Source organism: Pezoporus occidentalis, unplaced genomic scaffold, assembly GCF_034315485.1.
Source record: "Pezoporus occidentalis ecotype Australia unplaced genomic scaffold, CSIRO_AGI_Poc_V1 ctg118, whole genome shotgun sequence".
Classification (NCBI taxonomy): Eukaryota; Metazoa; Chordata; class Aves; order Psittaciformes; family Psittacidae; genus Pezoporus; species Pezoporus occidentalis.
The window spans coordinates 3,699,371-3,723,563 of NW_026912972.1; the positions used below are offsets into that span (position 1 = coordinate 3,699,371).

Genomic DNA, 24,193 nt, shown 5'->3' on the forward strand with positions numbered 1-24,193 from the left:
TTTCGTAACTAATACATATTCAGCACAGATTACTTCATTGACTAATACATATGCATCAAGGATTACTTCATTAGTCCATTACGACATCAGCCTCTTCTACGCTTGTGCAGCCCCCTCTGGTGGTCGTCCGATGAAGTAAGGAGTCTTCCTCCCCTTATTCTTTTCACCTCTCTGTTCTTTGGACAGGCCCCAACCATTATGTGGATGTCAGCATTCTCAGTTCCTCGCTTGGCTTGTCCTTTTATGTTGCAATGATTTCACAAAGCTACCAATATTGCAGAGATTAAATTTTCTGCTGCTTAAGATACATGGTTTCTATTTCTAGACAAAGTTTCCTTGTAAGCAATACAAGATTATGAACATCTGTATTATCAAGACGCACGGTTAGACAAAGCTTCCTTGTTCTAAACTACAAGGTCTTAGGCCAGATACCCTGTGTCCTTCTCGTTGTTATGTTAGTTTCTACTGTTGAGGCTACCACAGCAAAGTTACAACATTCTTTTAATATACAGAAGTCTACTATTGATTCGAAAACTTTTAAATATAGTCATTTCTGTTGCTCTATATAATTATTTTAACGTAAAATTTCACTCTTTTTGCTTCCATAGGTATATTAGTGATAAAAAGAAGACTAGGGAAAAACTGAAGGAAATGGGAGTCCTGGTTACCCAACATGAGGCATTTAACAACTCATATACTGAGGTCTTTTACCCCTGGGGCCCCGGCCCCAGCACCCCGGTGCCGACACGGTGGAGGGGCTGCCCGTGCAGCTGAGCACCTTGGCTCGTTGGTCTAGGGGTATGATTCTCGCTTAGGGTGCGAGAGGTCCCGGGTTCAAATCCCGGACGAGCCCTGATTTTGGGTACCCACTGCCTGGCACACCCTATGGGGACAGGGCACAGACGGGGTCATATCCCCGGTGGGCTGCTCTGCTGGGGGCTGCATCCAGAAAAATATGTCCCCTCTCTGCCTCAGACCACCCCACTCTCCCAGGCCCCTTGTCAGCCAAGGGGCACCCGCGGTCACCCAGAGCCTCCAAAGCTCCAAACCCCACACTCAGCAGCTCTGGTGAGTAGAAGGAAGCAGCAAGGAATTTTCAGGGACTGACAAGGAGCCAGGTCACAGGGGCACATTGGTTTTGAGGGATGCCGCATGGAGGAATACGGTTTGGAGATGCTGCAAATCACTGGGCATTTCAACCTCTATATGTCTGAAGAGGAGGACAAACTCTGGGGTTGAATGGTGTGGGAGATGCTGGGCGCTGATGCCCCATGGCCATGGAGCAGCCACAGGCAGAGGGACCTCCCTGCTCCTACAATGCACACCCCAAAATCCCAAAGGTGTGTGGGTCACAGAGGCTGGGGTGCAATGGAGTGCAGCACCCCGGTTTGTTGGTCTAGGGGTATGATTCTCGCTTAGGGTGTGAGAGGTCCCAAATTCAACTCCTGGGTGAGCCCTGCTTTTGGGCACTCACTGCCTGGCATCAGCCCATGAGGGATAGGCATGGACTGGGTAACATCCCAAATGAGCTCTGTGTGCCCCAGGCAAAAGCAGGGCAGGCTTTGCCCATGGAAGGACTGGGAGTTGGACCCACATTCCTCTTGCACCTGAAGGTGTAACCATACCCCAAGTCTGCACTGGGTTCTCCAGCCCCCCTCCATGGCTCCACTGCCACTTGGTGTCTGTCCCCATTGGCACAATCCCCAGACACCCCATGATCCTCCTGGGCATCTTTTTGACCAGGGAAGCAGGAAAATCTCTGGGATGAATACTGGCACAGACCCCATTCCCACTCTGCTCCTGGATCCAAAGAGCATCCGGGGGGCCCTGGGGTCCCTGGGCACAGCGACCCCCCAGCACCCCCATGCCGGCACAGGGAGGGGGTGCCCATGCAGCTGTACACCCCGGCTCGTTGGTCTAGGGGTATGATTCTCGCTTAGGGTGCGAGAGGTCCCGGGTTCAACTCCCGGACGAGCCCTGCTTTTGGGCACCATCTTCCCCATTGGTGTGGGGACCTTGGCATCACCAGGGCATGAGGGTGTGTTTTTGTGGGGAGAGCGCTGGGGCAGAGCAGGGGGAGCAGTGTCAGTGGGGCAGCGGTGGGGGGTGAGGGGACTTGTGCAGGTGGGCAGAGCTGCCCCTGCAGAGGGGATGTAGCTCAGCGGGAGAGCGCTTGCTTTGCATGTAAGAGGCCCTGGGTTCAACCCCCAGCATCTCCACCTCCTTTTGCAGTGTGTGACCAATACAAGGGCTCATTGAACCCTGGGAGTCTCCCCCTCTAAGAGACACTCATACCCCTGAAAACAGCAAATTGGGATGTGCATCTGCAGCACAGCGGAGACCCTCCACACGGACCCTGCCCCTATCCTGCCATGCACCTATAAAGGAGAGCACAGAGTAGCTGCAGATGCTGGGGTTGGGGCACTCCCCATTGGAGGGTCCCATTTGTGAGCTGGCATGGCTGGAGGGTGCTGTGGGCCAGGTTTCATCCTTGGCTTTTCAGCTTTCCTGCTGGGTGGCAATGGCTGAGGAGGTCTCTGTCCCCTTCCCATGTCCTCTACCCAGTTCGGGGGGCAGGCCAGAGAGATGGAGCTAGGTGAGCATGGATGCCCCAGCATCCACTGCACTGAGGACCTATTCTAGGCCACTCTTCCCTTGCTGTGTTTCATGCATCTCAAAACAATGGAGTCTTTGGGACTGCCTGAGCCCTGAGGCTGCACGGAGATTGGGATGGCTTTGGGCACTCATGGGAAAAGGGAGGGGGACAACAAGTCCCTGCAGAGGCTGGGACCCCAAAACCCAGCTGGTGCTGGTAGGGGATGCATTGGATTCCCTGTGTCAGCACTGGGGGTCCTCCCAGCAGAGGGAAGGGTTTGGGAGCTGAGGTTTGGGTCAGGGGGTGATGTGTACCCCACAGGAGTGGGGCACCCCATGGTGTGGGCCATGTGGGCACCATGACTCAGCTGGTTAAAGTGCCTGTCTAGTAAACAGGAGATCCTGGATTCAACTCGCAGTGGTGCCTGGCCCAGGGGCTTCTTTTCCTCCCTGCCCCAACCTGGGGGCATTGCTTTGGGTCTTCGCAGTGGTGACCCCTGCAGCTCTGTGCCGGACAACCCCACTCTGTGGGGAAGGAGCTCACAGTGAAGAGATGACCCAAAACCATCTCCAAACCCAGGGGATTTGGTACACAAAGAGGCACCCCCTGTGGTGGCTGGACATCCAGCATCTTCCCCATTCATTTGCACAACTGCTGAATCATGCAAGAAAACCCTCTGGACACAGGTTTGGGGGGGGGGGGGTGAGTGGAGGTGTGGGGCTGATGGAGACCTGGGACAGCCTGGGGTACACACTTTTATGGCAAAAATAAATGTCACCTCTCCCTTTGCCATCCTCTGAACACAGGGACAGAAGGGAGCGTGGGGAGGTCCAGTCAGATGTGTTGCCAGGGCTCTGCTCTGCTCTGAAGAACCAGCCACAGTCTGCAGCCTTTGGTCAGAAAAGGGGAAAAGGTTCCCTAAGAAAGGGTCTGAAGGAGGAGATGAGGTGGCTGAATGGTGGAAGTGATGCACTGCTAATCTACTGTGCTCCGCATGTGTGGGTTTGAATCCCACCTTCTTGGGACCCCCAAGCCTGCTGCTTACCATGGTTCAGTGCTTTGCCTCTTGGAGGAGGTGTAACAGGCTGGCCCGTGGGCTCGGGGAGCCAAGGGGACAGGCATGGGAGCGTGGTGCCAGGCACCTTGCACTGAAGGACAACGCAGGTCCCTGAGCAAACTGGAGCAGGTTCGGCAAGTGGGAGCAACAGTGCAGAGGCAGATGTGTATTTAACATGGCTGAGCAAAACAGGGAGAGGCAGGAGGGAGGTGATAGAACCACAGCCTGGTTTGGGTTGGAAGAGACCTTAAAGCTCATCCAGCTCTAACCCCTGCCACAGGCAGGGACACCTTCCACTAGAGCAGGTTGCTCCAAGCCCCTGTGTCCAACCTGGCCTTGAACACTGCCAGGGATGGGGCAGCCACAGCTTCTCTGGGCACCCTGTGCCAGCACCTCAGCACCCTCACAGGGAAGAGCTTCTGCCTAAGAGCTCATCTCAACTTCCCCTGTTCTGGCAGGTTAAAGCCATTCCCCTTGTCCTGGCCCTACAGGCCCTTGTCCAAAGCCCCCCTCCAGGTTTCCTGCAGCTCCTTTAGGCACTGGAGCTGCTCTGAGGTCTCCCCTGAAGGAACCTTCTCTCGGCTGAACCAGCCCAGCTCTCTCAGCCTAGTTCCAGAGCAGAGCTGCTCCAGCCCCCACCATCACTAGCACACAGCATAGCTGCTATGGGTGGGAGCTCCCTCCTGGGTATGCAGTGCTCGCAGTGGAGGTTCTGGAGAGAGGAGAGGATGAACTACTGCAAGATGCAGATAAAAGAGGTAAAACCCCACATGCTGTGAGGCTTTAACGGCTGAAATCCAGAGGTCTTGAGGAGAGGGTAGCCTTGCCTTTCACAGAGCTGCCTGTGCTTCCATGTGGCTAGTTAAACCTGTTGTGCCAGCATTGCTGGTTCCTTCCCTGCTCCCACCCCTTTCCACAGATGAGGATGTAGCCAAGCAATGCCATGTCTTGGAGGCAAAGGCAAAGATGCTCAGGCTTAGTAGCCCACACTGCAAGCTGTACGCTGGCCTTTTGACCTTCCCTGGGGACATGTTTCCTTCCCATGCCTTGAGGAAGTGCTGCTGGGATTGAGCTGGGAGCTGCTTCCCTTTGTCAGCTCCTCCGGAGCCAGAAACAGGGCTGCAAGCAGATTTCCTGTGGAAAAGGCATGGGGTTTGGTGCACGGCGGGGGGGGGGGGGGGGGGGGTTACAGCCTTGGGGAAACACCAACATACAGCTGGAGATGGTGAGATGGGAAGCTGTCAGTGCAGGCTCCCCCTAAGTTGGTGGTGCTGGTGTTGCAGGATGGAACCTGGGGACTTGCAGGGAAAGGAGACAAGCTGACTCCATTGGGATTCCCTTGGGTTGTGTCTGCCCCAGTATATGTGTGCCCTTGCTCTGGTGTGCAGTGATGTGGCCTCCTGGGGGGGAAGGTGCCAGCCTCAGTGACGCTGGGGAGCATCAGCTCACCCAGGGACCTGGCAATTATAGGGGACATGTGAGAGGCATGGAACTGGATCACCTGCAGCCCCAGGGATGCCCAGAGCACTGGCTGGGCTCCACTGCCCAGGTTCCACACAGCACTCTCAGGTGCCTCAGAAAGGGCACAGGTGGCCAAGGATGCTCCATGGATGCAGCATGAGTCTGTCTGCACCAGGATGCTCCTGGCACCAGCATGTCCCACTTTGCCCATCAACCGTATGGGAATGGTCCCTGGGATGTCGGCTGTAGCCCTAAGGGAAGTGCACTGGATGAAGTAGTTCCTTGGCGATGGGATGCAATGGGCCTGTTGCTGTTGCAAAATGTGCCTTTGGCTTTCAGGAGACATTTGGGGCAGGGGTAAGCTTCCACCCTCCAGCCAGTCTGAGAGACATCTGGCCCTTGGGTTGGTGGAAATCAAAACGCAGAGTGGTAAAACTGGAGCTGCAAAGTGCTGCTGGGGCTGGTGATGGGAAGGGAAGCACAGCAAGTGTTGGTCCTGGGCCGTGTTTCTCCTTGTGCCCTTTTCTGCAGGAAGAACCAGGGCTGAGATGGTCACTCCTCCTCGCAGTTAAGAAGCTGGGTCTGATGTGTTTGGTTTGCTGACATTTTCTTGGTGCTGTGGCTCCTCCAGAGAGAGCCATGTCTCAAGCAGAAAGTGCTCATTCCCTGAAACAAATAGGGGTTGGAAAAAAACCACTCTTTGCCTTTTTCCCCAGTATCTGTGTTTCCAGGAAGAGCTCTTTCCCTTACAGATTTATTTTGTTTTAATCTAATTCATGACACAAATCTGTGGCATCATTTCATCATTCAAAAGTGGTGGCAAAAAGCAGCAGGGTAAAGCTTAGAATACTCACCTTTTCCTACTCACAGAATCACCATTTAGGAGGCTGTGATGAACCCACAGCCTTATTCCAAGCAGGCTGCAAGGCTGATTCCTTCTGAAGCACGTAGCCCCCACTGCACATCAGAAAAGCTGATTTCCTCTTTCCCCTTCCAGAATGATGCTGAAAATGCCTCTGAAAGGCTTTTTTGCCTCGGCAGGCAGGGCAGAGAGGAGCCACTAGGGACAATTCAGCACTGTCACCAAGGCTCTGCAAGGCCAGCTCATCCTAGAAACTAAAATGACCCCCAGACCCCTACAGGGCACATCTTTAACAGTGATGCTAACAACCCTCGGCTCCACACATGCATAGTACATGTACCCTGCTGTTGACATGGTTAATTCCAGGGCAGGAGATGTTTGTGCCTTCATTTAGGCTCTGCTGGCTTGAAATGAGAAGCCTTCTTCAACCTTTCCTTGCCCCTAGAGCCTGACGGCTCATTCCCCTGCTCGGGACCACATCAGCGACTCCCTCTCCTCAACTTGATGGTGATTCACATTTAAGTGCAGGTCGGGATTTGTGCGACTCCCCAACTGCTTAGCATCTAACAGGCATTCTGCAGGGCGACCCAGTGTCACGCCACAGCCTCTAATTAAACAACATCACTGCATCCCAAGGAAGCAGGGCTGAGAACTTCGGGCTCGCCACTGTTAGCGCACCCAAAGAGCAGTTGGAAAGGCTCTTGGGCTCAGAAATCAGTTCAGCGTGCAAAACTAGTCAGATTTGATGTGTGCCACCTCCAGGTGCCTATGGGTTTGAAATCTAATATCCCTTCCAAACAGAACCCATAGCACAAGTGTAAGGAATAATAACAGAAACAGGCAAAATCCTCTCAGTGGATCCAGAAGCATAACACCTGGCTCCAGCCAGGCTAGCTCAGGACTGTGTCTGTGGTAGATTTACCCACAAATACATGCTCCTTATAGTCAACCTACATCCCCAAGCTCACCTCAGGTGCACCAAGGAGCTGAATTGCTTGTGCTCAGAGGAAGGTGGGGAGAGATGAGCTGGATGTGCCCTAAATTCTGCTGCAACACTCTCTTGCCTGATGGCATCAGATGTACTCTGGCCTTAGGAAGTGAGGTAATTAATGCCTGTAGCCCAAATCATTTCAATCTTACTCAGTATGAAGTGGAAGCAAAATGCGGCAGATGAAAGGGGGAACTGTTTAACCAGCCGGGGGAGCTTTCCGAGGAGAAAAGTGCCGGTTGCTGGGGAGTTTCAGGTAGAAGGTACGCACCCGCACCCCCGGGGCCGGGGCACCCTATAAAACCCCACACGGTGCCTCGAGCCCCACCACCCATTCCCAGTCGCCGCTGCTGCCGTCACCTGGGTAAGTCGAGAGCGAGACGGGCTCCGTCTCCTTCCCAGCTGAGCTGTTTCTTTCACGGATGCCTTGTGCTCAGTCCTCCACCCGAGTCCCAGGTTGGTTACCTGCCTCCCTCCCTCCGCCCTGTGGAGGAGGAGGATGCTGGGGAAGGGTTTCATTTCTGCTACAAAGCGAGGAGTGTAAGGGGGCTTGTAACCACGGAGGCAGGTCCGTCCTGCGTGGTTTGCCTTGCTGAAGCCTTTCAGCCGAAAGAAGAATATGCCCGGGTTGCAGGGATCAGTGCGTCACTGATTATGGAAGGGCATCAGAGGTCCCTTAGGTTTTGGGATGGGATAACTCAGCTCATGTTAAATCCAGCTTGCTCATGTTATGTTGGTTTAAGTTGTTTTTTTTTGTCTCAGGAAGCGTTTTGCTTGCTGAGGGCTTTGTTGTTGGCTTGAAGGGAGACATTGTGCAGGGCTGGGTCTGCTCTCAGCATCTGGTGCTTCCCCAGATGTGCTACTCAAACCAAACTCCTTGCATTTTCCCAAGTGAGTTATGGGATGAGGAAAGGAGGAAGCCCATTTGGAAAGCCTTCCTTTGGGGTTTCTAAACCATCCAAGCTCATCCCTTAGCTTGCTTTCCCACACTTCTTATTATGGGAGCCACTGAATAAGGGCTCAGCAGGGACGGACCAGCCTCTGCCTTGCATTTACCACCTGGCTCTGGCTTTCAGGTAGACGTCCTTGCCGAGCAATGTCCTGCTACGACCTGTGCCTGCCCTCCTCCTGCGGTCCCCGGCCACTGGCCACCAGCTGCAATCAGCCCTGCTTCCGCCGCTGTGGGGACTCCACCACCGTCATCCAGCCCCCCACTGTCGTGGTCACCCTGCCCGGGCCCATCCTCAGCTCTTACCCGCAGAACACGACGGTGGGATCCACGGCATCGGCCGCTGTTGGGAACTACCTGCGGTGCTGCGGGATCCCCGTGGGCTCCGGTGGTCCCCGCGGGCTGGGGAAGGCAGGACTGCTGTGCCTAGGCAGCAGCGGGATATAGGGGTCTCTGTGACGGTCACCTCCTGCTGATGCCAGCAGAACCTCTGCATCAGGAAGGACAAACGAATAACAGGACCAAGACCGGGGAAGAGGACTAAGAAAAGGCCCGTGGGTTTCCCAGATGGGAGGGGGGGAGCTGCAGACCCCCACCAGGAGGAAGGGATCCATGTGAGCTTGTCACCGTGCCTATGTATACCTTTCTCTCACTAAGCCTTGCTTTATATTTCCATGTAGGTGTCACACCCTGTGGGGCTACACAGCATTTGCTGCTGGCTGGGCAAAAATGCTTATAGCAGGCTGTAGGGGGAAGTGGGCAGTGGGGCAGAGGAACAGCCTTGTAGGGATCAGCTTGTCCCGGAGTGGGGTTTATCCATTTCTTTACCAAGCACTGGAAATGCACTTCTCATACTATGCACTGATTTATTCTCCTATCTCATTAAAGTCATGCTGCATCATAGACTGAGTCTTCTGGTGTTCCTTGTGCCTCTGGACTGGAGACAACTTGTTGCTGGGGGTGGGGATTCCTTTTGGTTTTGGACTGAAATGACGGTTTCTGCTGCTCAGCTCCTCACTGTGTTGACATAAGTGTGTGATTTGCTGTGACCAGCTCGAAGATAACTTTCCCAGCCTGGAAAACTCTCCTGCTGCCCCATAGCAAGCATCTGCTTAGGGAGTTCTTCCTGCAGGAGCACACTTTTTGCCTGTTCCCTCAAGGAGGTGGGAACATGGAGGTTTAGCATTTTACCCTGTGTTTTGCAGCAGTTTTGGGGGTATGCTGAGGATGGATGTGGGGTCAGGGAAAAAAGGTAGAAGTGGGCTTCTTTGGATAGCTATCCTGTGCCCAACTCACATAGCGTTTTATGGGTGACGGTGAAGAATAAAATATTACTAAGATATACTGGGGCAAAACCAGACCTCAAGGTTTAGGCTCTTCATTCTTGCTCTTTATAAGGCAAAAGAGGCCTTATACAAATAGTATGTGCTGACTCAACTCAGGTGGCAGTGAGGCATGTGGTGTATCTCCATCTGTCTGTAACTCTTAATGAAACAACAGAAACGTTTTGTTCTGTGCTGCTGATTGCATGACTAGACATACATGCGTACAGCTGTGACTCCAGCCTTTGCCTGGAGTAAGCCTTATCTGTGAGCTGAATATCCCCATGTTCCTATCCTGGCTCAGGGAGCACACGTTGTCCTGCAGCCCATGTTCACAGCAGCATCCCCAGCCCCATCAGGGAAAGAGGGGTGCCTGTGATGTGGAATGCGGTGCAGGGTTACCCAGGTTTCCTCTATGTACACCCAGGTTTCCAAATATACACAGACACTTAGAAGCCCAATTTGCTGTGACTGAGCACTGGTTGATCAGAGGTGTCATGGAATCACAGAATCAACCAGGTTGGGAAACTCCTTTAAGCTCCTCCAGTCCAACCGTTCCCCACCACTGCCAAGGCCGCCACTAACCCATGGCACTGAGACCTTGCCTCCACGGTGTGTGAACACTTGCAGGGACGGTGACTCCAGCACTGCCCTGGGCAGCCTGTTCCAGTGCCTGAGCACCCTGTGGGGAAGGAATTGTTCCTCAGCTCCATCTAAACCTGCCCTGGTGCAGCTTGAGTCTTTCTGACATTTCTGAGACACCAAGCGTGGTGGACGCTCACACCTGTGGTGGTGCGATCAGGGAAGATATATAAACATAATAATGAGGACATGAAGAAGAAACTGATTTCCCTGTGTGCTACAGGTACAGAGGCAACAGCAACAACTGGACCAGCACTCAGAGCTTTGCTCTGTTGCTGTGTAGAGACACCTGCAGGTCCCATGCTGGCCAGTTAGAAGACAACAAGGGTAAGCCCATCCCTAGCCCTAGCCCCAGCCCCAGCCCCAGCACAGTGAGCTCTTTCCAAAGACTGGGACCCAAGACTTTAATTGGACACATTGGTGAATTGAAGAGTAATTGCTTTACAAGGAGGGGGTGCAGGTGTCTCTGGAAGATGTCAGGCACTGAGTAAAGCCTCTTTTTAAGATGCCATGTACCAAGTAGAACCTATTCAGCTGATGGAAGGAGGAATAAGAGTCCTGCATTTTGGTAGTCTGACAATTTGCATAGAGCATATGAGTGCTTATAATGAGGCTGAGCCTGAAAGCATATTGGTCTTCAAAAGCCTTTGCCCAAGCTCAACTGGTTTTATTGCTCAGGAGATCTTCACAGAGGTGATCCTAATTTGGGGAAAATTCATGTGGCAATTGCCCAGCACCTTGAGCACCAGGAGAGGAGAGCTGTGGCTCCGCAGACCTCTCCTAGGGATGTTTTATCAGTTTATTTCTTATCCAAGCTCCAGGAATTACCTACAGAATGCAAAATTCTCCTGAACACTACAATGAGGAAAAGGGTTGGATTCCCAGCAAAAGCTGTGTTAGAAAGATGTAGCCATCCAGGGCTCATGTAACGTTCTTCCATCATAGGAGGGTCCAGGATGGAGCAGGGGGAACGAGCAATGGCATTTTTATGTGGCTTTTCACTGAATGACTTCACTGGTGAGGTGTTGCAGGTGTTCTTGCTGAGGCACTGGCACAGGGTGCCCAGAGAAGCTGTGGCTGCCCCATCCCTGGCAGTGTTCAAGGCCAGGTTGGACACAGGGGCTTGGAGCAACCTGTTCCAGTGGAAGGTGTCCCTCCCTGTGGAACTGGATGAGCTTTAAGGTCCCTTCCAACCTGAACCATTCCATGGTTCTATTACTACATGATTTTGTTTTGTTTTGTTTTGTTTGCTAGCCCTTGATTTGACTTGAAAATTGTGATGCCTTTCTGCAGACAGGCAAGTGAGGACCTCAGTGCCCTCCAGTGCTCCCTATCCTAAGGGATCTGGCACCCTGTCTCCCATGGGTGTTGTGGCTCCCAGCTGGGAGCCGTCCTGAATTCACTGTACCACATATCCCCCCAAGCCAGTGCTTGCCCAGGGCAGGACCCCACAGACTTGCTGATCAGGCCCTAAAATACAGGTTCCTACCAAAGGCCCTGGTGAGAAACAGTGAACTACAGACCAAGAGGGAACTACATCTTTCATGAGATGAAAAACAATGCTTAGTGGGTGGAAGGATGCACATGGAGGGAAATAGCTGGGTCCTGGTCCCAGCATCACTTACTTATGGATTTCAAAAAGAGCAGCAGCAACAGAAGCATTTGTCAGAAGATCCTGGAGCACAGCCCAGACGCCATGCATGAATCTGTTGGGTCTTGTGTTCTGCTCACCTCCCATCCTCCCTCACCTGATTATGTCCTTGCAGGAAACCTTCTCCATGCTGTCACCCAGCATCCTCCTCTGGCAGCAGTTATTGTTTCCTGGAGACCCCTCTTTCCCTGCATTTTCTGTCTTCCTTTGCTTTGGTGAAGACAACTGCAGCAGCAGACACTACAGTGCATGCACTATGGTGAGGTACACCAGCTCAGCAGGGAGCAGTCAAAACATGCTGGGAAGGTGGTGGGATAGCTCCTTATTGATGTCACAGTGTTAGGGGTGTCAATGTTCTGTTTGGGGTGCATGTAACCAAGGGAACATCCCCACTTCCACCAGCTCAGGTGGCAAATGAGCTCACTGAGGTTTCTCTGTACTTGGGGAACCCAACAGCATCAGCCAGTGAGTATCTCGCATGGCAGTGGGTGTGGATGAGGCAGGTGGAGGGATGAAGTCATGGTGTGAGTTGAACCAGCACAGTATGGAGCTGTCATGGGAAAGGGAAGACTGGTGTGAACAGCAAGTAAGTGGCACCATCAGCAATGGAAACCCCAGGCAGCACGGGGCTGGTGATAGCAATAGAGGGATTGGTGGTGGCTGTGTAATTGCTGGGATAACAAGATCGTGGCACATCAGTCTGTGGCCTCTCTGCACATCCAGATGGGAAGGCAGAAATCCCAGTGACTCATAGCAGTGGGGCAGGATGAAGAGCCAGAACTACTGCCTGTGCTTTTGCTGGGTTGCAAAAGGCATCTCCCACCCCAGCTCCCAAGTGCCAAGCTGAAGGCAATACCAGGAAGGCAAGCAGGCCTCAACAGGCAGCACCCATCATCCTCCTCACTGGGGAAGGACCTGTGGCCAGAGCACTTGGGGACAAGCATCCTGGAGCCAGCTGGGTGGAGAGACAGGGAGCCTGCAGGCAGGGCGGACTGAGGTGGGGCTTGTTTCCCAATCGGATCCTCCTTCCTTGCCCACCAGAGTTTCCAACACCATTTCGCACCAAAGCATACCGGACACTTGCTCTTAGGTTTTAGGAAGAGCAGAGAAAGTGGCTGGCTGGCTGGGATAATAGGATACCCGACCCCAAGCACCCGCAGGCTCACCCCTCTTTTCAAAGCACCATCCCTGCTACACAAGGGCCCTGCACCAGCCTGGGGAGCCAGACAGGCAATGGCTCCATCAGTTCTTCCCCAGGGCTGGAAATCCCGTAAACCAGGAAAATAACAGGCCAGCCACATGTGTGAGTCACTGAGCCTCACCCTAAGCCCAGATCATTGCCACTGTTCCCTGCTGTCCTACATCCCCTTCTTCTGTGATCTGCTCCCACCAGGGTGAGCAGTGCTCGGGGATGGACAGCGATGAGTGCAACGGAAGAGGACACCAAATCCCCGTGGCTTAAAAGGTCATCATAGAATCCCAGACCTGGGTCTCCTCAGAGCACAGCAGAGGGGGGGAATCTCCTCCCTGACCTGCTGCTCACGCTGCGTGCTCTGGGTTGCAAGCACACAGTGCTGGGGCAGGTCCTGAGTGTTTCAGACACAAGAGATGCTCAGTTCTCGCACTGCTAATTCACATTTGCTGAGGATTAGGTGTCTGCACGTCTCCCATAGAGAAGGGTGAGCAGAGTAAGGTGTGTGTTGCTAGCACTGGATGTGTAGGACTGAAGGAGCCATGACTGGAAATCCCTGGGGTGCCTGCTCCTCCTCTGCTTTGCAGAGCAGGGCTGAGGAACAAGGCTTGCCTGTGCTGCCGGTGGCAAATCCACCCTCCCGGCTCCCCTGGGTCAGCTCACGAGGTTTGGATTTACCCCAGACAGGTAACCCTGGCTCGGGCACAGCCTGCAATGCTATTAGCACTGCTGAACTTGCTGTGTGTGGGCTGTGCTACAGTACCTGTGTGTGGACAGGGACCCCCATTTCACTTGGAATCGGTCTCCAAGAGGTGGTGATGGGAGATGAAGGCACCCAGGGACCATCAACTTGGTCCCAGTGTAGAGCACAGGGGCCAAGGGCCTGTCACCCCAGTCCACCCTGGCTCGTTGGTCTAGGGGTATGATTCTCGCTTCGGGTGCGAGAGGTCCCGGGTTCAACTCCCGGACGAGCCCTGCTTTTGGGCATGCACCTTCCCTTTGGTGCCGGTGGCTGTGACATGACAAGGGTACAGGTAAGTGCAGCAGTGCTAAAGCACAGTGGCTTTGGTCCCAAGTTATGGCTGGGTATATCCCTGTGGGCAGTATGGACCCCCAAGAGTCAGCAGCGAGGGGCTGTTGATGCAGGGGGATGTAGCTCAGCGGGAGAGCGTTTGCTTTGCATGTAAGAGGCCCTGGGTTCAACCCCCAGCATCTCCACCTCCTTTTGCCTCTCACAACACCTTTCCTGTTACACAGGGGTGGTAGAGCTCCCCAGGCACCCTGGAAAAGCCCTGGGCTGGCCTGGGTGTGCAAGGGGAACACCACAGCCTCAGCTGCACCCCAGTAATGTGGGGACACAGGGGCAGGGGGTGCAGAAGAGGTTCTCAGCTCAGTCTAGGGGTATGATTCTCATTCAGGGGTGGAAGAGCTTCAGCTCCCAGACAAGCTGTCCTTCTGGGACAGCCCCTGCTTTGGGGACTGCATCCCTCCTGCTCTCCCAGTGGAGGATGTTCAGCCCTGGCCAACCTGGCCCCGCGGTGTGGCCAGAGGTTTCTTTTTCAGATGACACTGGGTTTAGTAACCTTGGATGCTATCACTGTGGTACTGGGGACGTTATAGCCTGCCTGGGCATCCCTCTGGGCGGGGGGGAGGGGGGAAGGGGGATGTAGCTCAGCAGGAGACCACTTGCTTTTAATGCGAAGAGACCCTGGGTTCAACCATTAGCATCTCCAGTGTTTCTTCCCTGAAAAATTCCAGTAAAAACCAGGCCCTTTCTTTCTGCATGGGAATCATAGAGTGGTTCGGGTCAGAAAGGACCTTAAGCTGACCTTCCTCCCCTCCCCAGTTTTTCTCCTCCTTGCTCCTGGCATCCTCATACCTGCTTCCTTTCACAGTTACCTGCCTCACGCACAGGTACAGCTGCCCACCGGGATGTCACCTCTCCCATGCCCCACCCCTCATGGGCTGTGCCAGGCAGGGGGTACCAAAAAGCAGGGCTCGTCCGGGAGTTGAACCCGGGACCTCTCGCACCCTAAGCGAGAATCATACCCCTAGACCAACGAGCCGGGGTGCGCAGCTGCACGGGCACCCCCTCCCTGTGGGGGGGTTCTGTGCCCAGGGACCCCGGGCACCCCCGGATGGTGTTTGGGGATGGGGCCTGCCCCAGCCCCAGCAGCAGAGAGGGGATGGGGTCTGTGCCAGGATTTTCCAGGAAATGACTTACATATTCGTGGGATTTCCTGGAACTATTTATAACATCTGCATCCTAATTACACATTCGCTTTCTTGCTGAGTGGGGGTCTCTGGTGGTCCCCAATAGCCTTCCTCCCTGTGTTTACTGAATGACCTCAGTGCTTGCGCAAGGTCCTAGTACTGAGTTAAGCAGTTGGTATGTCCTTGCTTCTGTTATCTTGAAGGCTTACTGCCTGCTTAGCTGTTATCAGTCCCGGGATGTTCCTTCTCCCGTGAGCCGGACATTCCTTACTCCCTGCGTGTTAGCAAGTTAGAACAGTTTGCTGCATTTCACTGTGTTAGTTGAGAGCCACACACGCTATTGTTAGCTTAAACATATGATTTTAGCCTACACCACCTAGCAGGGGGAGCGGTGTCAGTGGGGCAGCGGTGGGGGGTGAGGGGACTTGTGCAGGTGGGCAGAGCTGCCCCTGCAGAGGGGATGTAGCTCAGCGGGAGAGCGCTTGCTTTGCATGTAAGAGGCCCTGGGTTCAACCCCCAGCATCTCCATCTCCTTTTGCCTCTCAAACCTGTTATCTCCCAGTCATCACTGAGGGATGCTTCCCCTTGGTGCCTTCCCGTGCAAAGGCTCTGCTGTACCTGGATTTTTTCCCAACTATCAATAAATCCCCCTGGATGTTCCCTTTTCCCAGCCACAGCACTGGGGCTGCTAATGGGCAATGGGACCGTGCAGATGGTCCCATGCCAGCCTGGGGGTAAGTTTTCACCCCAGAGACCAATCCCAGGGCAATGTTGGGGTGTCCCTGGCCAACTGCTGGGCTGTCACAGGCTGTGATGGCCGAGGGGTGAAGGCGTTGGACTTGAAATCCAATAGGGTTTCCCTGCGCAGGTTCGAATCCTGCTCACAGCGATAGCTTTTACAACAGCCGGATGAGGTTGGGGGCCGTGACCCCCCCATCCCATGGGAGATGATGGCTGGAGCACAGTGGACGGAAGAGTCTTTCACCTGCACTGGGCACTGGTGGGCTCTGGGTTCATCTCCCTCTTGGAGCCTTACTTTTGGGCACCCACCGCTGGGCACAGCCCATGAGGAATGGGGGTCACAAAGAGACAGAGCACGGCTCCGGATGTCACCTCCTGGGTGGGGAAAGGGCTCTGGAGCCAGTGGAGAAGGCAAAACAGGGACTTGCTGACACCATGTCCCTGCTGGGCAGCTCTACCCAGAGGCTGGGGTGCAGGCACAGGGGATGCCTTCCGGAGGTGGGAGTGGAGTCTGTTATCCCTGTCCTGTGGAGAAGGCAAAAGAATGGAGATGCTGGGGATTGAACCCAGGACCTCTTACATGCGAAGCAAGCGCTCTTCCACTGAGCTACATCCCCTTGCCTGGGGGCTTTCTGCACCTGAGAGTCCTGCTGCCCACCCTGCACCTCATGGACCTGTAGCTCTTGGAGTTGAGGCAGTCACAGCCACGGAATCATGGAATCACAAAATCAACCAGGCTGGAAAAGCCCTTTAAGCTCATCCAGTCCAACTGCTCCCCAGCACTGCCAAGGCCACCACTAACCCATGGCACTGAGGCCTCGTCTCCACGGTGTGTGAACACTTGCAGGGACGGTGACTCCAGCGCTGCCCTGGGCAGCCTGTTCCAATGCCTGAGCACCCTTTGGGGAAGGAATTGTTCCTCAGCTCCATCTAAACCTCTCCTGGTGCAGCTTGAGGCCGTTTCCTCTTGTCCCATCCCTTGTTCCTTAGCAGCAGAGCCCAGCCCCTCCTGGCTCCATCCTCCTGTCAGGCAGTTGTAGGGAGCGAAAAGTTCCCCCCCGATCCTTCTCCAGACTAAACCCCCCAAGGTCCCTCAGCCATTCCCCATCACACTTGTGCTCCAGGCCCTGCACCAGCTCCATTGCCCTTCTCTGGACATGCTCTAGCACCTCTTGTAGTTGAGGGGCTGTGCCTGGGTGCTATCCCCACAGCCAGGGCAGAGCAAGGGAGGACCCCCAGCTGTGAATACCCATCGAGACCAAAAAGAACTTCCCAAAGTCCTGTCTCACCCAGCCAGTTCCCTGAGTACTGAAGGTCAAGGAGCGGGTTCCTCCCCCAACAAGCACCCCGGCTCGTTGGTCTAGGGGTATGATTCTCGCTTCGGGTGCGAGAGGTCCCGGGTTCAACTCCCGGACGAGCCCTGTTTTTTGGGTACCGGCCTTCTTTGGCTGCAGTGTGTGTCCCCAGCCCATGGTGGGACCATGGCCAGCCTGGCGGAAGGGCATCAGTGCAGGGATGGCGAAGTGTTTGGGGTGGGCGTGTCCCCATGCCAGCAAGAAGACCCTTGGAATCAGTGATGGGGGTGGCCGTGCAACCCTGACAGTCTGATTTTGGGCTGCAGGGGCAGAGCAGGGGGAGCGGTGTCAGTGGGGCAGCGGTGGGGGTTGAGGGCACTTGTGCAGGTGGGCAGAGCTGTTCCTGTAGAGGGGATGTAGCTCAGCGGGAGAGCGCTTGCTTTGCATGTAAGAGGCCCTGGGTTCAATCCCCAGCATCTCCATGTGCTTTTGCCTTCCAACACCGCCTTTCCTGTCCGGCTGGGCGGGCAAAGTCCTATTCCCAATAGAAGAGCCCTGGGAGTGCCTGAGGGCTCAGAGTCCTTTAACTTTATGGTCATCATCTCCTCAGGGATGATGCACATGGGAATGATGGGGAGCCACCCAGCATGGCTCATACCACCCCACCCTGCTCATATGGATGGCTGTTTCCTCACCTCTCCTGGCTCTGGAAAACCACAGGGGAGGTGAGTCTGCACCCATCCTACCCTAGGGCCATCACAGACCCACACAGGAGCATTGCCCGGCTCCTGTGCACCCCCCACTGACCCTGTCCCATCCTGTCCTGGCTGCCCCATGTTCCTGCGAACTGGGGAAAGCTCTGTGTGTCCGGTGCATCCCGGCTCAGACCCCATCCCCGCTCTGCTGCTGGGGCTGGGGCAGGGCCCGTCCCCAGACAGCATCTGGGGGACCCCGGGGTCCCTGGGCACAGTGATCTCCCACTACCCCGGTGCCGGCACAGGGAGGGGGTGCCCGTGCAGCTGCGCACCCCGGCTCGTTGGTCTAGGGGTATGATTCTCGCTTAGGGTGCGAGAGGTCCCGGGTTCAGCTCCCGGACGAGCCCTGCTTTTGGGCACAGCCGGGCCGATGCTGCCCGGCACAGCTGGACAGGAGATGAGGCCTCCCCAGCTGGGCAGCTCCTGCCAACACCAACACTGGCCCCACAAGCGCCCTGCGGAAGGGACACGAGGCCCACTGCTTTTGGCTACCCACTGCCAGGCACAGCCCATGAAGGACGGGACATGGAGCGGGTGATACCCCCGGTGGGCAGCTCTGCTTGGGCCTGCGGGGCATGGTGCAGGCATGGCGGTGGCAATGCAGCTCGGCGGCAGCAGCTCTGTGCCCAGCGTGGCACAGTGAGAGCAGCCCTGGAGATGGCAGAGTGGGAGATGCTGGGCACTGACATGCCAGAGCCACCTCCAGCTGCTGGTCCATGGAGCAGCCAGAGCCGCAGGGACCTCCCTGCTCCCACATCGTGCCAAAGGAAAAGCACTGCCCCACCGCACCCCAAACTCGCAAAGGTGTGTGGGTCACAGAAGCTGGGGTGCAATGGGGTGCGATGGGGTGCAGCACCCCGGCTCGTTGGTCTAGGGGTATGATTCTCGCTTTGGGTGCGAGAGGTCCCGGGTTCAACTCCCGGACGAGCCCTGCTTTTGGGTACCCACCCCACACCTTGGTGCGAGGACCTTGGCATTAAGCAGGGCAGGTTAACCCAGTGAGCAATGGCAGCGGTGCCCAGCACAGCAGCGTCGCTGCCCAGCACTGGGGTGTTGGTGCGTGGTCGTGGTGTGGGCAGGTCCCCGTGCTGGGGCTGGAGCCCAAGAGGCGGCAGAAGGCGGTGCGGGGCTGCGGGCAGGAGACAGACGGAGCCCGGGGTGGGAAAGGGCCTTTGGAGCGGCCCCGGGCAGCGCAGAGCAGACGGGAGCTGCCCTGAGGTGCGTTTTTGTGGGTAGGGCGCTGGGGCAGAGCAGGGGGAGCGGTGTCAGTGGGGCAGCGGTGGGGGGTGAGGGCACCTGTGCAGGTGGGCAGAGCTGCCCCTGCAGAGGGGATGTAGCTCAGCGGGAGAGCGCTTGCTTTGCATGTAAGAGGCCCTGGGTTCAACTCCCAGCATCTCCATCTCCTTTTGCCTGCCCAGACCCCCTTGGCTGTTAGAGCCCCGCACACTTCATACCCCAAAGAGCCCTGGGGCTGCTTCCCGGCCCCAGCCGCCCATGAAGAACTGCGCCCGGGTCTTTTCCTGCACTGCCTGGGTGCTGCAGGGTGCAGGGGCACCTCGTGTCTCTTCCGCAGGGTGCTTGTGGGGTCAGTGTTGGCGTTGGCAGGAGCTGCCCAGCTGGGGAGGCCTCATCTCCTGTCCAGCTGTGCCGGGCAGCATCGGCCCGGCTGTGCCCAAAAGCAGGGCTCATTTTGGAGCCCCAGTGGCGTGCCCTCTCCTGTCCCTCTGTTCTGTGGCCATCACCTCTCCGAGTGATGATGCACAGGGAGCTGGTTGCCATCTCAGCAAAGCCATCCTGCTTCTCTCCATCGCTGTTCCCTCACCTCTCTGAGGTCTGCAAAATGTGGATAACCCCAGGGGAGGTTGAGTCTGTGTCCTGCCTGCTCCAGGGGCATCAGAGACCCAACCTGGGGCTCACTTTGGGACTGAGGCAGGGAGCAGACTTCCTGGTGCAGCAGCAGTTCCATAGGAAAGAGGCGCAGGGGCATCCCAGTTTCCCCAGTCCCCAGCGTGGGCACAAGGGCAGCAGATAAAATCTGTCGCTGTGAGCAGGATTCGAACCTGCGCAGGGAAACCCTATTGGATTTCGAGTCCAACGCCTTCACCCCTCGGCCATCACAGCCCCAGCCCTGGGCACCCCGGGGGGGGCACCAGCCCCATCCACCGGGCATCCCCTGCTCCCTCCAGGCACCCCGGTGTCCTGGGAAATGGGGAAGGCTCCGGGGTGTCCGGTGCATCCCGGCTCAGACCCCGTCCCCGCTCTGCTGCTGGGGCTGGGACAGGGCCCGTCCCCAAACAGCATCTGGGGGACCCCGGGGTCCCTGGGCACAGCGACCCCCTAGCACCCGGGTACCGGCACAGGGAGGGGGTGCCCGTGCAGCTGCGCACCCCGGCTCGTTGGTCTAGGGGTATGATTCTCGCTTAGGGTGCGAGAGGTCCCGGGTTCAACTCCCGGACGAGCCCTGCTTTTGGGCACAGCTGGGGTGATGCTGCCTGGCCAGTATAGAGCTTATGTGGGACTTGGCCAGGGTTACCCTGAGGCTGCAGGGGCTTTGATCTTACCTGGAACACAGAGGACTCCCCCCCCCCCCCCCCGTAAGAACGAGGTCTTGAGATATGTGGTAAAGGGATTCATTGAGTCAGAGCCATTGAATGTTTTGTGCTGGCAGGGACCTTAAGGCTCATCCAGTTCCAAACCCCTGCCATGGGCAGGGACACCCTTCACTAGGGCAGGTTGCTCCAAGCCCCTGTGTCCAACCTGGCCTTGAAACACTGCCAGGGATGGGGCAGCCACAGCTTCTCCATTCCGGGTGGAACTAATGACTTACCCATAGGTTATTCTTTCCATATGTGCTCAATGAATTGTTGTCAAGCTTTGGACTGTAGCATGAATGCAGGAGGTGAATTTATCAATGGCAATTTTGAATCTGCATTTGTGTTACTTCAAAACCTGCACTTTTCCTGAATCCATAATCATGACAGTTCCTATTGATCGTGACCAGACTGTATGGAACTGGTGATAACCAGAAGTTAATCCCAGCTACCCCCAGCCCCTGATCTCTTAGTTCAGGAACATGGTGTGTGTGGGGGGTGATTTTCTGCCAAATCTCTACACTCTTAATGCTTCACCCCTGTCCCCTGTGTCCCAACCCTGTGCCTAGGCCCATAGGTGCTGCAGGGTGACCCTGGTGCTGGGGTGGCAGGAGGATGGGGTCAGGGGCTGGCCATGGGGCACCCCATGATGTGGACCATGTGGGCGCCATGGCTCAGCTGGTTAAAGCGCCTGTCTAGTAAACAGGAGATCCTGGGTTCGACTCCCAGTGGTGCCTGGCCTAGGACCTGCTTTTTCTCCCTATCCGAAGCTTGGGTGCAGGATGTGTCCTCATGGCCTGGCAGGGCCAGCTGCAGCTCCCCACTTCTCTGCCCTGCTGCCCCAGTTTGCTTCCTCCTGGTGACTAAACTGCCCCAGCACTGTCTGGGTGCAAGCTTTTACCAAGGGCATATTCCAGGGTGGGGCAGGGGCAGATCTGGATGTGATGGGGAATATCTGGAAGTCTGGTGGGGCAGAAAGGACGTGGGAGCATCCCCAAGAAGCAGGGTAGGTACTGAAGAGCCAGCAGCAGCACGTATGTAATGGTGGAGCCCATGGGGACTCCTGAGGGTAACAGGGCTAATGCATCTCTCGGTGGATGTTGGGGCCCCTGGGCACAGGCTCTACTGTGGGGCTGGCTCACGGGATTTGTGCCTTCCGAGGGTGCCCAGACCTGTTGGACCAGTAGGTTTAGCTGCAGGAGAGAGCTCATCCCACCAACAGGCAGGGTGCAGGAGCTGATCCAGCAGCTCTTTGGTTGGGTCCCTGTCTGGGCAACTTAGCCAGCTTATCCCGGTGCCAAGTAGAGCTGCGGTGGTGTTAGGTCTTCCTGTCCCGCTCTGTGCTCCCATGGATTTGCACTCTCCCCTTTCCTCATTTATAGCAGTTAAAATGAGCTGGCACATTCACCAACACTTCTGATGCCAATCCTTTCCCATCTTCCCTTGCTCCCCGAGGTATCCATTTTGTCATGGCTTCATGCTTCATTTGTCCCACTCTGCTTTCCAGTTGCACCCTCCTCTTTTGGAGGGTTACTGCCTTACTGCTTAGCAGCCACTTTCTGCACTAATAGGGATCTCTTTAAGGGACTTCTTAGGTTTTAGAGGGTTTCTTTGAGGTTTGGATAAGACTCTTCCAGCCACCTCCATTCCAGGATCTGGCTGATCTTTTAAATGCTTCTTTAACTCCTCCTGCCTGGGCTCCTCGGTTTCCTCGGTTTCCTCTGCTGTGGGGATCTTGTGACCAAGATCTTTCCCTTTGGAGAATGCAGTTGTCATGGTTGGATGGGATTTGGAGCAACCGGGCGCTTGCTACTGGAAGAAGGAGAGATCAGCCCGGGAGTCTCCGTATTCCCGGCAGGAGCTTAACCCTCCTTGTGCTGCAGGACACCCCAGTCTAGGCTGTGTTCACCCCTCCTCTCCAGCCTCTCCGCGCAGCAGCAAAAGTCTCGACGAGGGTGGGATTCGAACCCACGCGTGCAGAGCACAATGGATTAGCAGTCCATCGCCTTAACCACTCGGCCACCTCGTCCTGACACGCACCGCCCGCGGCCCCGCCCCTCGCTAATGGCCGCTGGGTCCTGTCGCCCGCCCGCCCGTTTCCGCCGCTCTGAGGACGCGGCCGCCGCTGCCCCGACGGGTCCCGTCCCGTCCAGCCCACCCTGCTGCGGGGCTCCCACAGCCCTCGGGAACGGCCCCGCCGCCCGCTCGGTCGCTGCAGGCCCAGCCCGGGCCTGCTCTGCCATCGCCCTCTTAGCGCAGCCGGCAGCGCGTCAGTCTCATAATCTGAAGGTCCTGAGTTCGAACCTCAGAGAGGGCAGACGTTTTGCCGCCCCGTCCGATGGGGAATGGGAGGGGGCAGGCCACCATTTTGCTGCCCCCGCGTGAGGCGGCCCTGCCCTGGGCACGGCTCCGTGCAGCTCCCTCCATTCTCAACGTTCCAGGGCCGCTACTCCCCGCTATGGAGAGGCGGCCCTGCAAAAAGGTCCCCGCGACGACATCTCCCCGCGGTGGTCGGCTACCCGCGACGGGCAGCGGGTGGCAAAAAACCTGCCCTCTCTGAGGCTCGAACTCAGGACCTTCAGATTATGAGACTGACGCGCTGCCTACTGCGCTAAGAGGGCTCCGTCTAGCGACGCAGGGCCGAGCCCTTAGCTCCCCCCGACGGCTGCTTCCGGCGGCGCAGGTAGACGCGAAGCTGGTTGGCGGTGCGGAGGGGCGGGGCACCGCGGGCGGTGCGTGTCAGGACGAGGTGGCCGAGTGGTTAAGGCGATGGACTGCTAATCCATTGTGCTCTGCACGCGTGGGTTCGAATCCCACCCTCGTCGAGACTTTTGCTGCTGCTCCCGAGTTCTGCTCCACCGCGATCCGGAGGCAAGACGAGGTGGGGAGAATGTGGGGGTTTGTCCCGGGGAGTGAGAGCTGCTTCTACAGCCCCCCCGCAGTACGGCTCTGCTCTGGAGCCAGGCTGAGGGAGCTGGTTCAGCCTGGAGAAGGCTCCTTAAGGGGAGACCTCAGAGCAGCTCCAGTGCCTAAAGGGGCTGCAGGAAACCTGGAGAGGGGCTTTGGACAAGGGCCTGTAGGGACAGGACAAGGGGAATGGCTTTAACCTGCCAGAACAGGGGAGATTGAGATGAGCTCCTAGGCAGAAGCTCTTCCCTGTGAGGGTGCTGAGGAGCTGGCACAGGGTGCCCCGAGAAGCTGTGGCTGCCCCATCCCTGGCAGTGTTCAAGGCCAGGTTGGACACAGGGGCTTGGAGCACCCTGCTCTAGTGGAAAGTGCCCCTGCCATGAAATGGATGAGCTTTAAGGTCCTTTCCAACCCAAACCATTCTGTGGTTCCATGATGGGGTCAGGCTCAGTGCTCCCAGCATGGACACTGGTTTTGGGGTCAGGGACAGGCCCAGGGATGGGGTCACCATCCTGCAGGCAGTGCTGTGGGACAGTGAGGCTCAGGGTCCAGCTATCGACCCGCTGTGACACTGCTCGGGGTGCTGCCATGGTGTGCAAGTCGAGGAGCTGATACCTGCCATCAGACTCAGGTAACAGAGACAAGAGGCAGGGCTGGATGCTCCAGTGCTCAGGTCTTTCTCTTGGGTGTCTATGAGAAGGGGCCAGAGCTCATTTCATCCCCTCCCCATCTCCCTGCTAACACCCCGATACTGCCCCGCGTTTGACAATGCTCCCTTCCCAGAGCAGTGAACAATGTAATGGGCTGGGCTGGGCTGGGCATGCACCACCAGAGACTACGCCAGGTCCTGTCCCAGCCCTGGGGGTCCTTTCCAACCCAAACCACTCTGATTCACATTTGACAATCGCAGCACCCTCCACAACTTCCCTTGAGAGCACCCTGTTCCAGGAGCTTTTGCACAGCAACAAGG

The 24,193-nt window shown here is 56.3% G+C and overlaps 1 protein-coding gene and 21 non-coding genes across 22 annotated transcripts; 17 read left to right on the forward strand and 5 right to left on the reverse strand.

Moving 5' to 3' along the window:
* The first annotated feature begins 781 nt into the window (after positions 1-781).
* On the forward strand, positions 782-853 carry TRNAP-AGG (transfer RNA proline (anticodon AGG)). Its single transcript has one exon. It is a non-coding gene; the product is annotated as a tRNA-Pro (tRNA).
* Positions 854-1,906: 1,053 nt separating this feature from the next.
* Positions 1,907-1,978, forward strand: TRNAP-AGG (transfer RNA proline (anticodon AGG)). The gene has a single exon. It is a non-coding gene; the product is annotated as a tRNA-Pro (tRNA).
* Positions 1,979-2,147: 169 nt separating this feature from the next.
* Positions 2,148-2,219, forward strand: TRNAA-UGC (transfer RNA alanine (anticodon UGC)). Its single transcript has one exon. It is a non-coding gene; the product is annotated as a tRNA-Ala (tRNA).
* Positions 2,220-8,060: 5,841 nt separating this feature from the next.
* On the forward strand, positions 8,061-8,610 carry LOC134175711 (beta-keratin-related protein-like). The gene has a single exon (XM_062641945.1). It carries the CDS (start codon positions 8,061-8,063, stop codon positions 8,358-8,360), a length of 300 nt encoding a protein of 99 aa, XP_062497929.1. The 3' UTR covers positions 8,361-8,610.
* A 5,013-nt stretch (positions 8,611-13,623) lies between these two features.
* TRNAP-CGG (transfer RNA proline (anticodon CGG)) lies at positions 13,624-13,695 on the forward strand. Its single transcript has one exon. It is a non-coding gene; the product is annotated as a tRNA-Pro (tRNA).
* A 171-nt stretch (positions 13,696-13,866) lies between these two features.
* On the forward strand, positions 13,867-13,938 carry TRNAA-UGC (transfer RNA alanine (anticodon UGC)). The gene has a single exon. It is a non-coding gene; the product is annotated as a tRNA-Ala (tRNA).
* Positions 13,939-14,714: 776 nt separating this feature from the next.
* TRNAP-AGG (transfer RNA proline (anticodon AGG)) lies at positions 14,715-14,786 on the reverse strand. The gene has a single exon. It is a non-coding gene; the product is annotated as a tRNA-Pro (tRNA).
* A 604-nt stretch (positions 14,787-15,390) lies between these two features.
* On the forward strand, positions 15,391-15,462 carry TRNAA-UGC (transfer RNA alanine (anticodon UGC)). The gene has a single exon. It is a non-coding gene; the product is annotated as a tRNA-Ala (tRNA).
* Positions 15,463-15,741: 279 nt separating this feature from the next.
* On the forward strand, positions 15,742-15,823 carry TRNAS-UGA (transfer RNA serine (anticodon UGA)). Its single transcript has one exon. It is a non-coding gene; the product is annotated as a tRNA-Ser (tRNA).
* Positions 15,824-16,220: 397 nt separating this feature from the next.
* Positions 16,221-16,292, reverse strand: TRNAA-CGC (transfer RNA alanine (anticodon CGC)). The gene has a single exon. It is a non-coding gene; the product is annotated as a tRNA-Ala (tRNA).
* Positions 16,293-17,024: 732 nt separating this feature from the next.
* Positions 17,025-17,096, forward strand: TRNAP-CGG (transfer RNA proline (anticodon CGG)). The gene has a single exon. It is a non-coding gene; the product is annotated as a tRNA-Pro (tRNA).
* Positions 17,097-17,380: 284 nt separating this feature from the next.
* TRNAA-UGC (transfer RNA alanine (anticodon UGC)) lies at positions 17,381-17,452 on the forward strand. The gene has a single exon. It is a non-coding gene; the product is annotated as a tRNA-Ala (tRNA).
* Positions 17,453-18,000: 548 nt separating this feature from the next.
* TRNAP-AGG (transfer RNA proline (anticodon AGG)) lies at positions 18,001-18,072 on the forward strand. The gene has a single exon. It is a non-coding gene; the product is annotated as a tRNA-Pro (tRNA).
* Positions 18,073-18,584: 512 nt separating this feature from the next.
* TRNAP-UGG (transfer RNA proline (anticodon UGG)) lies at positions 18,585-18,656 on the forward strand. Its single transcript has one exon. It is a non-coding gene; the product is annotated as a tRNA-Pro (tRNA).
* Positions 18,657-19,052: 396 nt separating this feature from the next.
* On the forward strand, positions 19,053-19,124 carry TRNAA-UGC (transfer RNA alanine (anticodon UGC)). Its single transcript has one exon. It is a non-coding gene; the product is annotated as a tRNA-Ala (tRNA).
* Positions 19,125-19,764: 640 nt separating this feature from the next.
* TRNAS-CGA (transfer RNA serine (anticodon CGA)) lies at positions 19,765-19,846 on the reverse strand. The gene has a single exon. It is a non-coding gene; the product is annotated as a tRNA-Ser (tRNA).
* A 269-nt stretch (positions 19,847-20,115) lies between these two features.
* On the forward strand, positions 20,116-20,187 carry TRNAP-AGG (transfer RNA proline (anticodon AGG)). Its single transcript has one exon. It is a non-coding gene; the product is annotated as a tRNA-Pro (tRNA).
* A 792-nt stretch (positions 20,188-20,979) lies between these two features.
* Positions 20,980-21,053, forward strand: TRNAT-AGU (transfer RNA threonine (anticodon AGU)). The gene has a single exon. It is a non-coding gene; the product is annotated as a tRNA-Thr (tRNA).
* Positions 21,054-22,263: 1,210 nt separating this feature from the next.
* Positions 22,264-22,345, reverse strand: TRNAS-GCU (transfer RNA serine (anticodon GCU)). The gene has a single exon. It is a non-coding gene; the product is annotated as a tRNA-Ser (tRNA).
* Positions 22,346-22,560: 215 nt separating this feature from the next.
* On the forward strand, positions 22,561-22,633 carry TRNAM-CAU (transfer RNA methionine (anticodon CAU)). The gene has a single exon. It is a non-coding gene; the product is annotated as a tRNA-Met (tRNA).
* Positions 22,634-22,864: 231 nt separating this feature from the next.
* Positions 22,865-22,937, reverse strand: TRNAM-CAU (transfer RNA methionine (anticodon CAU)). The gene has a single exon. It is a non-coding gene; the product is annotated as a tRNA-Met (tRNA).
* Positions 22,938-23,059: 122 nt separating this feature from the next.
* Positions 23,060-23,141, forward strand: TRNAS-GCU (transfer RNA serine (anticodon GCU)). The gene has a single exon. It is a non-coding gene; the product is annotated as a tRNA-Ser (tRNA).
* Positions 23,142-24,193: the final 1,052 nt, after the last annotated feature.

Excerpts from the sequence above, each read along its gene's own strand:
- LOC134175711 (XM_062641945.1), top strand. The coding sequence starts at position 8,061 with ATGTCCTGCTACGACCTGTGCCTGCCCTCCTCCTGCGGTCCCCGGCCA.